The sequence below is a fragment of the Phaseolus vulgaris genome, chromosome 7 (genome assembly GCF_051622355.1).
Source record: "Phaseolus vulgaris cultivar YP4 chromosome 7, ASM5162235v1, whole genome shotgun sequence".
Lineage (NCBI taxonomy): Eukaryota > Viridiplantae > Streptophyta > Magnoliopsida > Fabales > Fabaceae > Phaseolus > Phaseolus vulgaris.
Genome location: NC_143504.1, coordinates 3610662 through 3625751, shown reverse-complemented (window position 1 = coordinate 3625751; position 15090 = coordinate 3610662). Strand labels below are relative to the sequence as shown.

The following is a 15090-nucleotide window of genomic DNA, read 5'->3' as shown; positions in this document are numbered from 1 at the left end:
CAATTTTGAAAAATGAGTTAAATTTAAGCTTATTTTTTTAATAATTACAGTTTATGAAAAGTTACAAACAGTATAATTTTGTTCTTAAAACATTAAGAAAATGATATTTTATTTGGTGAATGTGGTGAATTTCATTCTACAGCCTCTTCAACTATTTTGTAACAGTATATTTTCCGATTTGAATTGAAAGTTGGTGAAATAAACTGTTCTGCACCTGTCCACACTTGCCCATGAGAGTGGCCACCCAGGGTTTTTAAGCATATTATTCTCTTTTATTTTATTTTATGATGAAAATTTCTTTTAAATTTACTTGAAGACCTACCAATGAATATTAGTAATTATTAAAAGTTTTTTTGAAGTTGTAATTCTCTTTCTTGTAAATGTGATCAAGAGTAATTATCAACTATCTATGATAAGCCTTCTCACATTAAATTTTTTTTCGATATTATTATTTTATTTACTCTATTTTATATTATTGGTTTATTATTCGCAAGTGTCTTTTGTATATACATCCACTAATTCTGATTTTTCCAACATTTTATCCATAAATTTAAATTTTTATTTTATTGATAATATATACTGTAAGGTGATAATTAATTTTAATTTTTTTTTCATAAATTATTTCAATTATACATATATTATGCATTTATCATTATCCGTATATTATATTTGAAAATATTCTCAATGAAATTTAAAATAAAATCAATTAACATGCATTTAACTAGATGTCATATTTTTAATAAATATTGGTTTGATGAAAAATTAATAAATATTGATAGGTTGAAAAAAGAGAGTATAATGTATATATAAGTTAAAAGTAAACGGTTTAAACAATATTATTGGAACAGTGTGTCTAGAAACTTATAAGATACTTAAAACCATCTTTGCTAAATCTTATCAATTAACAAATCTAGCAATAAAAAAACTGAAAGAAACGTGGTGTAAGTTAATTTAAATAATTTTCTTTAAATATTGAGAGTCAGTTTTTTCTGATTTTAAAATAAATAGCTCTTTGATCTGTCTAATGTTTTTTAGGCTGGTTAAAAATTCAAATGTCTAGATTTTTTTTATGGTAGCATTTATTTGATTACCACATTTTTGTTGGGTTGATCTGTGTGGTGTTTCATTAAGAAAATGCTCCACTTTTTGTATGTACAAAAATTCTATTAACAACGTTTGTTTCCAAGTTGGAACATTTCCTTAAAGTGTAGCTGAAAAAATGTACCATTTTCCACACCTATTTCAACGTTCTGCAATTCTTTCACCTTTAATCTCTAAATTCTTCTTTTGACGAAACTCAATCACTCAATTATCAAATATAAATAGACTGTTGTAGAATGATTAAATTCCGAAAATATGATTGTGTGGGGGAGAAACGATGCATGGGAGTGTTCTGAATTGGCAAATACACATTTTTTTTATGGCAAAAGATGAATTTGGAAATTATTTGACTTATTGTTCTACTGCTTTATATTAAGGGAAAGTAATTGGGAGTGTGATCTTCCACGAAAACAATAACAATACTGTTGCTGACAACAAAAAGGAAGATAAACGTTGGAGTGATTTCCAAATTTGAATCATTGAAAGTTGTGATCTGTCAAGCGTCACTTGCATACAGAACACCTAGACCCGATGGCTTCTTCCTTTGATTTCTAGGTCAATTGGGTTGCTTGCATCAACTACATGAATTTAACCATTTTCTGCTCACCCTTTTCCTCTAAATGAACTTTGTGCTTGTCACTTTCTTTTATAAGAAAATTAAGATGTACATATACTTCAAAGTGTTACACTACTGTAAAATAGGCCCATGAAGAAAAAAAACTATTTCTACATACAAACATTGAGTTATGCATATGAATTCTCTGGGTTAACCCTAAATCATTGTTAAATTTTTTCTAGTTTAGATTGAACAATGCGTCTGATTTGGTAAATGAGGTTTGGAGTATTGTTTGGATCGCAGTAATCAACGAGGTTTGAAAGCATAGAAACATGATTATTTTTAACGGGAAGTAGTGGATGTTCTGAAAACTTTTGCTTTGGTTCAATTAAAGGCTTGGTCATAGATTACATATAAGTCACAGTTTGCGAATTTTTCATTTTCTGATTGATGCATAGATCCGTTGGTTTGTATGAGGATGATCTCATGACGTATTCATTCAAGCTGTTTGATTGTTTCTCTTAGATGTCTTCCTCTAGGTTAACTAGGAGAGTTCTGTTTTGGCAGACTTTGAAGTAAGTTTTGTGATGAAGATTATAGGTGAGTTCTTGTATAAGGGTTGAATTATCCCTAAAATGATTCATATTTATTTATTGTTTATTGCCGATAAAAATAAAAAATAAAAATAAATATGAATTATTAGTAAAAATTTCAACCTCTGATCAAACATCATTTTCAATTGGCCAAACCTTCTTTTTTTTGCTACCATCTATCTTTGAAATGAACCTACCTTAAGGAGAAGGTATGATTGAACTACATCTGGCGGCACCACCTCACTATTTCTGTAGTTTCACATGGTTTTAAATTGTGAACTCCACATTCATATCCATATATAGCAGACATTCTTTCCCTATAAATATAGGACCTTCCATGCTCCCACTTTAGCAATACAAATCAAAATTAAGATACCCTTTTAAGAGTATCATATCATATCATACCATATCACCAAATAAACCTTCAACTTCATTCAACATGAACACAAGAATCAAGTCTGTTTCCTTCCTCATTCTTGTTCTTCTTGCTTTCTTCTGTACCTCTTTGCTTCATGTATCAGAATCCCGACCACTGCCTATTTATCCACCAAGGAAAGATGGTGCTGTCAGAGAGGTGAAGGGAGTCTTCAGAACATTGAAGAGCTCTGGTCCAAGTCCTGGTATTGGACACAGACTTAACAAGCTTGAAAATGTTGGAGGGATGAAAAATTCTGGTCCTAGTCCAGGTCAAGGACACTAGCACATCACCAACAACAACTCTCATTAAGTGCTAATTCTTTGTCCTACTCTACAAGTTTTGCATCTAACATTAGCTGCACAATGATTCAATGTCAATGCTTCTGTAATCACCCATCTTGATTAGAGTGAGAGACATATTTAGTTAATGATTCTTTAACCCTCTATTAAACCCTTTTGTTTTTAGTTTGTTACAGTAATAATCATTTTCATTTCCAATAGAAACTTCTGAGTTCTGTTTCTTTGACTAATATTAACTTCGAGTAAAAGAACTGGAATCATGAATAGTCTTATTAACATTTGTCTTACGATTTATATCTTTATAATGCAAGAATTTTAGTCTTGATTTTACATTTGATATCATAATTTAATAAAAAGACTCCATCAAAACATAATGATGTGTTCAATAAGAGTATATATAACTTCGTAGATTTTAAAATATAAAAAAATTAATTGTATAATTAAATTAGTTTTAAAATTAAATTATAAAAATGTGGATCTTATAATAGCATTGAAATTGATAAAAATGTACGGGTTCTCCTACAAAGCAGAGGGGTTATAAGAAGAAATGAAAACAAAGTAGGTCAAAGTTAGGTGAACAAATCCCACACAAAACTTAGAAAATTTAAATTCACGGTAACAAATGTCAGGACACGGGTTAAGACAGACAACAATATTCTCCTGCCAAGAATTACTTCCTGCACCCTACACTTGTAAGAAATTATCAAATTGCCCTGTCTCTTCCTCTCCCACTGCACCCTACCACTGTTATGGTTGAAGATTTCACGTCGACTAGAAATTAAGACATTTCATAATATATAAGTAGGTGCAAACCTTATCTTATAAGTCGATTTGACGAGATTGAGTTAGACTTAAAAAAAATTTTAACCTCTAGTTAATATGAGATCTCCAACAATAACTCATACAGTACTTAAAAAAAGAAATTATTTAAAAACAAGCTTCCCAAATTATAAGAAATATATTAAAATTAAATTGTTTTTAACCGTATTTTAAAAGATACTATATATGTCCTTAAAAGTTTATTCTCAAAATCCCTTTCAGAAAGTCTTTTCAAAAATGTATTTTTGAATAAGAGAAGGTTTCTTATGGAAAAGATTTGATAATCCAGAAATCATTTTAAAGAAAGGTAAAATCGTCTTTTCAAGAGATGTGGGTGTGCAGGTTCAAATTGAGGGGTACAAAGAGTAATTATCTCTCCTGCGACATACCTAGTGAGCCAGTGCTGACGATCCAATATTTAATGGGCCATTGTCTCTCTGTCTTCATCAAATGGGTTATAATTATTTTGTCTGATTCTTTTTGCATGGAGAAAAACATGCATAACTCTTAGCCAGTGTTATTCAATTAGTGAGCATCTGAATTTAATATATATTTAGTCAAAATTATAAAATAATTCGTATTAATATTATGGTTAAAAATATATACGTTATAAAACGTCAACCCATTTAAAACCGGTTTACTATAAACAAATACTCAGCTTCTAATATTTTTTTAATCTTATTTTTTTCTTATCTTTTTACTCCTTTTACATTATCCATTATGTTTTTGTATATTTTTTTTCTCTTTCCACTACATTATTTCAATTTAAAAATAGAATGCATGATGATATTTTTTTATGGAGTATGAAAAATACATAATTCACTCTCTTTTTTTACTCTCATTATACAACTCTTAATATTATTATTTTAATAATTTTTCAAATAATTTAATTATAATTTTACTTTTAATTATATATATATATATATATATTTATTTAAAACTGTTATGTCACTAACAGGTTGTTAAAAGTATATTTTTGTTTTTTTATTCCATTCTTATCATGTTTGTTCGTTACATCACTTATTATGTTTATCAGTTTTTCTTCTTCTTCCTAGGTTTAAGTTACCCTAAGAATGGGGGTGAATGTTATGTTTCCTTCAAAATCCAAAATAAATGAAGAAAACAGAAGGAAATAGTGTTTTATACGTGCACTCCAAAATTGCAAATGGAGTAAGGTTTGAATTTAAGGTACGATGAATGCAGTAAAGTTGAATGGAATTGTTACAAAAGAAAGGGAAAAGAAGAAAGTGTGAGGTTACTTCCATTTGCATAAAAGGACAAAAGATTTATAGACAAAATCAAATGGTTTGGAATTTACTCTCTTCCTTGAAAGCAAAACAAGATGTTTCCCCTGAAACTCAATTTCATGGATGAACTTGCGTGTTGTACTTGTAGTTGACCTAAACCCAAAAGGAACCATAAACTACGTAAATTCCAAAGGTTTGAAGAAGTTGGAAATTGGTAGTCAAAGCATATGAAAGTAAAAAGAAGATACAACGAATAGAGTTCATAAATTCCCCACTACTACTTTTTATGGGGAGAAGAAAATGATCTAATATATAAATTAAAATTCATGTAGATATAAGTTAAACAAATATTGATACAAAAATTGTTTGAGGGTGGTGATGGACCAAAAGTAGTGGTTTATATGGTCATAATAGAAAAAGAAAAAGGAGGTAGTTCATGTTACTGGAATTAAAAGGTGTTAAGTGCATTATTCCTCCTCCTCCATCATCATGACTTACATGCATGAATGTAGACGTTGTTTGTCCATTTTACTTGCATTTCAACAAGTTTTGTTCCTCCTCCACAAGTCATTGCCCTCCAATGCCACTGTGTAATTCCAAAATTAACTTTTTTTCCAAATCTGGGATACTAGAACTAACATTTTCCTTACATTTCCTATTATAACTTGGTTGTTTCTTGAAACTATACTTCATCTCCTTTGTCAGTGAAGCTGCAATCATAAACTATGCTAACAAATCAAGTCCATTCGTATACGTTTTGTTATCCACAAAACAAAATAAATTAAAATTTTTCCAGTAAGTTATTGAACATCTCAAATTGATTAGAGAAAAGATTAATCCATATTATATAAGTGGGTATAAGGTTAAAAATATCGTTTTACAAATCAGTTTTGTAAGTTTAAGTGAAACTTAAAATTCAGTTCTCAATATAGCATCAAGTCATTCAGAGTCTATTATAACATGAGTTTGTTAGGTCTATTATGTCATTCACACTACAATCTCGATACAATCTCGATACAATCTCGATGTAAGAAGGTGCAATCAATGAGAGATAAAGTCAATTCATAATATATAATATATAAGTGAGTACAAATTTGACCTTAGAATTGATTAATCTCCCTTTCTAATATAAATTAAGATTAATTTACTTATATTAATTTATAAAAAGTATCATATAACATAAATATATAGAGAAGTTGATTTTAAATATGAAACAAAACTTAATTAATTTTATTTTTCTACAAGTATTCGTTCAAAAGTTTACTTGCTCCTTCGTTTCTTATGGAGTTCAAAACTAGGAGGGGAAATATTAGGGTAATGCAAGATGTCATGTCAGGCACTATAGTTTATGGACATCATGATACTATGTTATCAGTGAACAGTGCATTGGAAGAAACACTATAAAAAGAAGTGCACTATGGTACTCTATTCACAACAAAACTAACAAAATCATATTCACCTTCAAAGATTAATAATTCCATTCATTTGCTGCTGCATCTAGCTCCCTGTCATGGCTGGAAAACTCCAATCCTTAGCCTTCATTGTTATCGTGGTGTGGCTGAACATCCAACATGCGACGGCACGACCACTTAACACTCTAGTGGTGCATGCAGATGCTGATGAAGAAGCAAGGAGAAGCATTGTGGAGTTGTCAAACACAGTTCTGAGAAGCTTGAATGTGGGAGATGGAGAGAAGAAGATGGTTCGGAAACTTATTGTAATGGACAACAGTGGTCCAAGCCCCGATGGACCAGGGCATAAAGAGGCACTACCTTCCCACTCTAAACCTAACAATAATTAATAATTAGAGCTTCATAAACTAAGAAACTTCCATCATCTCAGCTAACACTTTTCGTTTTTATGTGTGATTTGAAGTATTTGGCTCTTATGTGGCTAATGATTTTCTGTCCTTGTCACTGTCCCTGCTTTTTCTTTATAAATTACATAGGGAATTCCTTTGTCATTGTTATATGTGATACTCATCAGATCATATATATATATATATATATATACACATATACACACAATTAATTAATGAAAGTTCTCTGTGATTTATCTATCTATAATATTAAAGTTTCATTATAGTTCGTATTTGTATTTCTTTTAAATTCTTTCAATTTATTCATTTATTTTTATCAATATGTTTCCTTCATTTTTTTTTATCTATACATAGTCCGATTACAACTCATTCATAAAACATATATTTTGAAATTGCTGACTTTCATCATAATACGTTTTAAATGATTCAGGTAATAAATTAATCTTAGAAAATGATATTTATAATCATTTTAAAATATTTTTATTTTATTTTTAATTGATGTGAGATTTTTTTAATTAAATAGCTATATATATGTAGTAGCACTTTTTTAGAGAATGGGAAAAGAGGTATAAAATATTGAATTACTAGATAACAACTGCTGGAGGAGACAGTTTGAGAATGTTTGGAGCAACACATGTAAACTCCACTCGAATACTTACGTTAAAAGGTAATGTTGTTGACTATTCTTTTCACACTTTTCACTTCCCAATTAACACATTGAAGAGAAAACTATAACACTTTTTTTCTCAACTAATCCTCCTCTGGATTTATAACTTGTGAAGAATAAAGTGTTTATCGTTTAATCCAACACTTTTTGCTTCACAAAGCATAAAATTCCAACATCAAAATCGCATAGTAATATTCAAATAACAAGAAGGGAGTGCGAAATTCAAGCTTCAAAATTCCATCAGAAATTTGGAGTATTATTCAAGAACCAATAAGCCAGAAAAGAAAAATAAAAGCAAAATTCGAGTATAAAATTTGAGCATCAAAATCCAACACGAATTTCAATTAAAAATAAATAAAATTTGACTGTATATTGATGGAAAATTCAACACAATAAAATAATAACTCAACAAGAGCAATAACTACTGTATAATAATTTTAATTTTTCCAACTTACATGAATCTGTGAAGACCAATAACAAATAATGGTAGCAACAAAACACACTAAATAATGGTAGCAACAAAACACACTGAATATGAGAAGTAAAAATCAAGGACACAAACCAGTCCATCAATCTTATAGTAACTAATGTATTTTTTTATAATATACTTTTTATTAACTGTGATGTGATTTATCTATATGCATATTTATTTTTCAAAAATTCCTATATAAACAAATAGCTATAAGAAATACAATAACTTTTAATATAACAGAAAATCTTCTTTTTATTATTATTATTATTAATGAGAAAGAGGCATTCTGTGTGTCTATATTTTTTAAGGAAATAAAGAATAGTGATAAATGACTTATAGTATATAATAACTTTTAACACATGAGTAATTTATATTTATGTTTTTGATACTTTTAAAATGTATTTATGAAAAAAAAATTAAAAATATGAAATAAGAATCCTATTATATATTACTATAGATTTTTTTTTTTAATTTTAAAATATAGTCAAGATCAACAACAAAAATATGTATACCAAAAATATAATATGGATGTAATAAATTGTTTTAATCAAAATCATTAATGTTTTAGTTATAAATTCAGGATTTAATATTTTTATACTGGTTGTTAAAAATTAATATTTGAATAGTATTTATGTTATCTAATTTAAAATATCATTGATATATAATACTTAAATTTCGTTTATATTTGCGAGGTAGGGTTGCTTCAAAAACTTACAAGTCACAAAATTATTTAAGTTTACTTTTTATATATACTTTTAATAATTTTTCTCTAAACATTTTCAGAAAAAAGATGAAAAATGAACGGAGTTGAAATAAATAACGAGGATAGTTAACAATAAAGAGTATCAACTTTAGTGAATGTTTAAATTAAATTAAATAATAAGATGCTCTTAATTAAATATACAAATTGATTGGTAACTAATTGTGCTGTTTTATTTTAATTTTATACATGCTATTAGAGGGGAAAAAAATAGAAGAGATGAGATATACATTAAACACATTTGAATTTATCTATGTTAACATTACTTGTATGTAATTACATTATTAGCTAGACTGTCGTTTTTTTAAAGTTTAATCTTGTTGGTAATATTGGTTTTAATTATTAGAAGTTGTGTGTTGTTTAATTTCACTTTTATATTATTGTAGTAGTCGTGTCGAATAATCACTTTTATTGATTGTCAATAACCGTAAATTTTCTTTTAACGAGGATGGGTGATTATAATTACTCTTTTATTTATAATTTAATTTTATAAATTTATTTTTTTATTTAGATTTATAAAACTAAATTTATTTTAAAAAAGAATATTTTTCATTAAATTTATACTGTGATGTAATTTATTTGAATTTATTTCTTTAAAATTAATTTTATTTATATCAATATTTTATTTTGTAACTTTATTTAGACATATTATTTTTTCTGATTTGATTTTATATTTAAAATATAATATTATTTATTTCAAATTTACAAAAAACTAAAAATGAAAAGTATTTATGAATTCCTGATATAAATAATTTTGGATGTTTTTAAAGTATATAAGAAATAGAAAACGTATTTTTATTTTAAATGAGACTTGTAGCAAAGAACTAGTACTTAACTATATTTATTGTTGGAATTATCATTTAATTTGTTCAACACATAAATTTAATTAATATTCTATAATAAAATGAACTGAAACCAAAGCTTTTATTTTTTTTAACTTAAAATATCAATATATATTATTATAGTTGAAATAATTGTTAAATGGGTGTAAATATTTTGGGTGAGTGTCAAAGTTTTTCCAACAAGAAAGCTATAGTTTTGTTTGTTGAACATCAAATAATATACCATCATTTAAAAATTATAATTATTAAAATTCTAAGTGTGAGTTTGTTATCCATTAAAAAGGATGAGTATAAGAAACAACAATATATAGAAAACAAAATTCTTATACTTATTATCTTAAAGCTTATAAAAAAAATAATAAATAAAAACTAATTTTTAAAGATCAAAATAATTAGTTGCAATAGTAACTAAATTAGAGACTATTTTAGAAAAAAAAAATGATTTCTAAATTAGTTTCTACTATTATTAAATAGTTTCTAAATTGATATCTAATTAGCAATTAAAACTAATTTTGTTGTAGTGGTAGTGTTAAAATAGTTATTTTCACTTTCGTATATTAAATATTTAAGATTTATTGGTGTTATGTTATAATATTGTTTTCTTCAAAAAAAAAATCAAAAAATAATAATATTTATTTTAGTTTTGAATTTAAAATCTTGATTATTATTATATTGGGTTATAAGATTAGTGTATTTTACTTAAGTTTGTAAAAGTATTATTTTCCTTTTTTGTGTAACTTTCACCACTTTTATACTTTGGCCATTATGGTAAGTATGTTGAGGCTATCTTTTTTGGCTGCTGTGCTAGACAAAAGAAAATGGATGGAAAATGGAAAAGTTGACTCCACCAGAAATAGTAGTTTTGAAAGCAACCTACAACTAGAAAAAAAAAATGTTATTTTGAACAGAATGTGTTAACTTAGCTCCATTTTCCTTCACAAGATTAGAACTACTCTAAGTTGTAATGAGGCACCATATATTGATGAATGGCCACGAATGCAAAATACTTTTTCCATTAGTGTACTCTGAAAGATACAATTCGTGAACTTTCCTTCCTGCAACATGCAGATTGCTTATCCACCAAACCGGTGGCTTGTCTAATGAAGTGGTTCATGTTACTGCAAAAGGTATACATTATACACTGCATCTGCATTAGCCTCCATCCTTAACGTGAAACAGGTTCATATCCTTTTGAATATTTCATCACTTTCACTCAATTTCAGTTTGAACAATTTTGTTCTTCTAATGCTTAATATGTGAACGCCTTGTCACTCTCTCCCTAATGGTGTTTGATTCAAACTCCTACTTTTCTCTACTCCCAACAGATTCTAGAAGGAAACATGTTGAATATCACACATTCATTAAAAATAAAGATATTTTATACTCTATAAGTAGTTACAAACTTATTTTATGAGCTGCTTATTTCTTACAGTTGAGTTAGTACTAGAAGTAAACACAATACTAATCAAGTCATAATTACATTCAAGTCAAATATTAGTAAGCTCCATCTTTTGAGTTTCCTTCATAGCATTTATAACTCCAGTATGAACATCAAGAAACATAGAGAAAACACCAATAAATTTTTCCATAACTCCCACGAAAAATACCTCTACATGTAGTAAGATCAGGATATCCCTAACAACCCCATCTGTGTTAATTTTAACCTTGGTGAAGGAAACTCTCATCTAACAGGAAGATAACGAAGAACTTTACCACTACGAGTATTAATATCAAAAAACTTAATCACGTTGAAATCCAATATATCATTCTTCAAAGTTTTAGACGATTTTCCACTAGACAAGTTAAATCTTTAAATACCGAAATAGTCCTAGAAACCATAATCTTATCCTGAAAAATCTAGCATAATTCTTCATATGCCATATCATCTAAATAGAAAAAGTTACCACAACAAAGCTTAATCAATTTAACTAAATGACTACCATCACTCTTAATAAAAGAAAGAAGATCATCCTTATTAGAGAAATGAGAAGTAAGAAAGAACTCTCAAACTTAACTTCAAATATGCAAAGCATTAGAAGATTCAAAAAATAAATGTTGAATAGATTCATCATACTTTTCAGAAAGCGTACACATAGAACATATATGCCAACCTTTATTCATAATATGTTGATCTCTAGGAAGTCGTCCATGAAAAACTTTCCAAAGTACTAGAGTTTTGGAAGGCGGAATAGATGAATACCAAATGAATTTACCCCAATCACAGGGAACTCCTGGTTCGAAGAAAAAAAGTCATAGTAAAACACCATTTATCATTCCATAAATGAATAAAAGAACAGGTATCAATAGTCCAAAAAGTATAATAAAGTATAGTAAAATAAAATCGCTTAATATCAGATCAAAGAGATGAGGATTTATAAACCATTCTAAACTCATATTTTGATTTAAGAACCCTCCCTTTCAAGAGCAAAGACCAAGGCATGTTGCTATAAGCAAAATTCCAAGCAAGCTTAAGAAGATATGCATTATTTTCATGACGAAGAGACATATATTTCACATCTCAATAAATTAATATTTTATTTATTTTTATTTTATTTTTTAATTCATAATATTATTATATTAATATAAATATTTATCAAATATATATTTTTAGTTAATGATGTTAAAGAAACTTTTTCCAAAATATTATACCCCACACATCATATAAAACACATGGGAAACTAATTGTGACGGATATGGAATCCGATATGTACGGTAGTCAGGCATTATAGATGGCACTTATTGCAGTTGTCTTTCAACGTCTCTCATTTACTCCACCAACACCGTTCTCGCTAAGGTCACTGTCAATCCATGGCTTCCACAGACAAAACCCAGGAACACCTTCACATTCTTATGGTCTCTTTATCAGCCCAAGGTCACATCAACCCTTTGCTCAGGCTAGGCAAAACCCTACTAGCCCGAGGTCTCCACGTCACGCTTGCCACCACAGAATTAGTTTACCACCGCATCTTCAAATCCTCCACCGCACACGCCGCCGACACCGTCCCCACTTCCATCACCACAAACGGAATCCAAATCATTTTCTTCTCCGATGGCTTTGGAAAATCCCCAAACAAGGACACCTACGACACGTACATGGAACTCATCGGAAAATTCGGACCCGTTAACGTCTCCAACATCATAAAAAACCACTTCCTTAACACTTCCAAAAAACTCGCTTGCATCATCAACAACCCATTTGTGCCATGGGTTGCAGATGTAGCTGCCAGCTACAACATCCCTTGTGCATGTCTGTGGATCCAACCCTGCGCTCTCTACGCCATATACTACCGTTTCTACAACAGCTTAAACGAATTCCCCACTCTCGAAAACCCTTCCATGAGTGTCAACTTACCCGGTCTTCCATTGCTACAGCCCCAAGACCTTCCTTCTTTTGTTCTCCCATCAAACCCTTTTGGAAGCATGCCCAAGGTGCTGGCGGAGATGCTCCAACACATGAAAAAGCTCAAGTGGGTACTCGCAAACTCTTTCTATGAGTTGGAGAAAGAAGTAATAGATTCCATGGGTGAGTTATGCCCCATAACAACGGTTGGTCCACTAGTCCCTCCTTCCTTACTGGGCGAAGACGAAAACGAAGATGTGGGAATCGAAATGTGGAAACCACAGGACTCGTGCATGGAGTGGCTCACCCACCAACCTCCTTCTTCGGTTATATACGTCTCCTTTGGGAGCCTCATTGTGTTTACCGCTAAGCAACTGGAGAGCATAGCCAAAGCTTTGAAGAACAGCAACAAACCTTTTCTTTGGGTGATTAAGAATAAAGAAGGAGAGGAACCGGTTCCGCTGCCAGAAGGGTTTGTTGAAGAGAGCAAAGAACAAGGAATGGTGGTCCCATGGTGCCCGCAAACCAAGGTCTTGAGTCACCCTGCGATAGCTTGTTTCTTAACGCACTGTGGGTGGAACTCCATGTTGGAAGCCATAACCACAGGCACGCCCATGATTGCTTGGCCTCAGTGGACCGACCAACCCACAAACGCCAAACTGATTTCCGATGTGTTTCGTGTGGGGGTTCGGCTTACGCCGGGGAGTGATGGGTTTGTGGCGACGGAGGAAGTGGAACGGGCTTTTGAACAGGTTTTTGCGGCGGAGGAGTTAAAGAGAAACCCGTCGGAGCTGAAACGGGCCGCCAGAGAAGCGGTGGCTCACGGTGGCTCGTCGGACCGAAATATCCAGTCGTTTGTGGATGAAATTATTTCTGGGAAATTAGATGGTTAGATCTTGGAGAAGACTCTGCAACCGAGGTATCTGTCATTTTTGTTTTTCTTTAAGGTAGGCTAATATTTTTAAAAACAAAAATGTTATTTTACATTGCATCCTACAACTCAATATTAATATTTTATTATAAATGGAAGATGGAATACAGTGTGAAAATATCATAACACTTTTAAGAATTGTTTAAAATGGTAATATTTTTATCTTCTAAAAATGAGTAAATCCCCAATTCTATTTTTGAATACTAAAATAGTCAGTCATGTTTAAACTTAAAAAAAATCATATATATATATATATATATAACATTTTTTAAATTGTTAAATTTTATAATATATAATATTGTTTCTTCGCGTCCATTGCAGAATTGCAGATATTTGGTACTTCAACAGTATTTACACCATTATTCGCATTTCATCCAATTTCTATCATGCATTGTCATCAGACAAAAATGTCTTCAATAGGATTCAATATTTCATCTCACGATAACGAGAAAGAAAACAATGATAATGATATCTTATCCTCGTTTAGACGTGAGATAACGAATATCTTTGAAGAGATGATCTTATAGATAGTTTGTTCATATTTAAGTTTAAGTTGTTAAATTATGTAATTTTTAAATTAAATTATCATGTTTGTGTATTTTTCCTTAAGATCAATGTTTTTTTTATATATTTTTTTTTTAACTTTTCCGTTAATGTTGTATGAGTTATTTAGGGTCTATTAAGAATTTAAAATAATTTTAATGTATTAAAAACCAAAAAGATATATTTAATTTTTAATTATATAGAATAAAAAAATATCTTCTAAAAATTCAATCATTCTTTAATTTAATATAATAAAAAAATCAAAAACCCTATTCAATTAAAAAGATATTTTATAAAACATACTTTTCTTTAATTATATATATAAACAATTACAAATAATAAATTAAACTTATCTAATTTATTAATATTTTTATGATATATTAAAAAATAAAAAATGTATATTTCATATACGATTTTAACTAAAAAATTGTATATGAAATATAAGAATTTTATATTTAGATTTTTTTTTAATTTTACACATTATTATATATTATAAAATTAAAAAAATGCAAATGGGATATCACATATACGTTTTTTTTAAAAGCGTACTTTGCATTTACAATTTACCTATTTTCGAAAAAAAATTACTCATTTTAAAAAATTCGTAAAGAAATTACACTATCTTAAAAAAAAATCTTAGTTTTGTTAAAAAACTATAGTTTGCACCTCCATCTCAACAATCT

At 29.1% G+C, this 15090-nt stretch overlaps 2 protein-coding genes across 2 annotated transcripts; both read left to right on the top strand.

Moving 5' to 3' along the window:
- Positions 1-2599: 2599 nt before the first annotated feature.
- On the top strand, positions 2600-3177 carry LOC150025732 (uncharacterized). Its single transcript, XM_090305388.1, has one exon. It carries the CDS (start codon positions 2690-2692, stop codon positions 2948-2950), a length of 261 nt encoding a protein of 86 aa, XP_090161514.1. The 5' UTR covers positions 2600-2689; the 3' UTR covers positions 2951-3177.
- Positions 3178-12224: 9047 nt separating this feature from the next.
- Positions 12225-14494, top strand: LOC137828688 (UDP-glycosyltransferase 84B2). Its single transcript, XM_068635368.2, has 2 exons — positions 12225-13852; positions 14186-14494. The coding sequence occupies exon 1, from the start codon at positions 12402-12404 to the stop codon at positions 13824-13826; it is 1425 nt and encodes a 474-aa protein (XP_068491469.1). The 5' UTR covers positions 12225-12401; the 3' UTR covers positions 13827-13852; positions 14186-14494.
- Positions 14495-15090: the final 596 nt, after the last annotated feature.

Bases quoted from the DNA above. Each gene is read 5' to 3' on its own strand.
- LOC137828688 (XM_068635368.2), top strand. From the start codon at position 12,402: ATGGCTTCCACAGACAAAACCCAGGAACACCTTCACATTCTTATGGTC.
- LOC150025732 (XM_090305388.1), top strand. From the start codon at position 2,690: ATGAACACAAGAATCAAGTCTGTTTCCTTCCTCATTCTTGTTCTTCTT.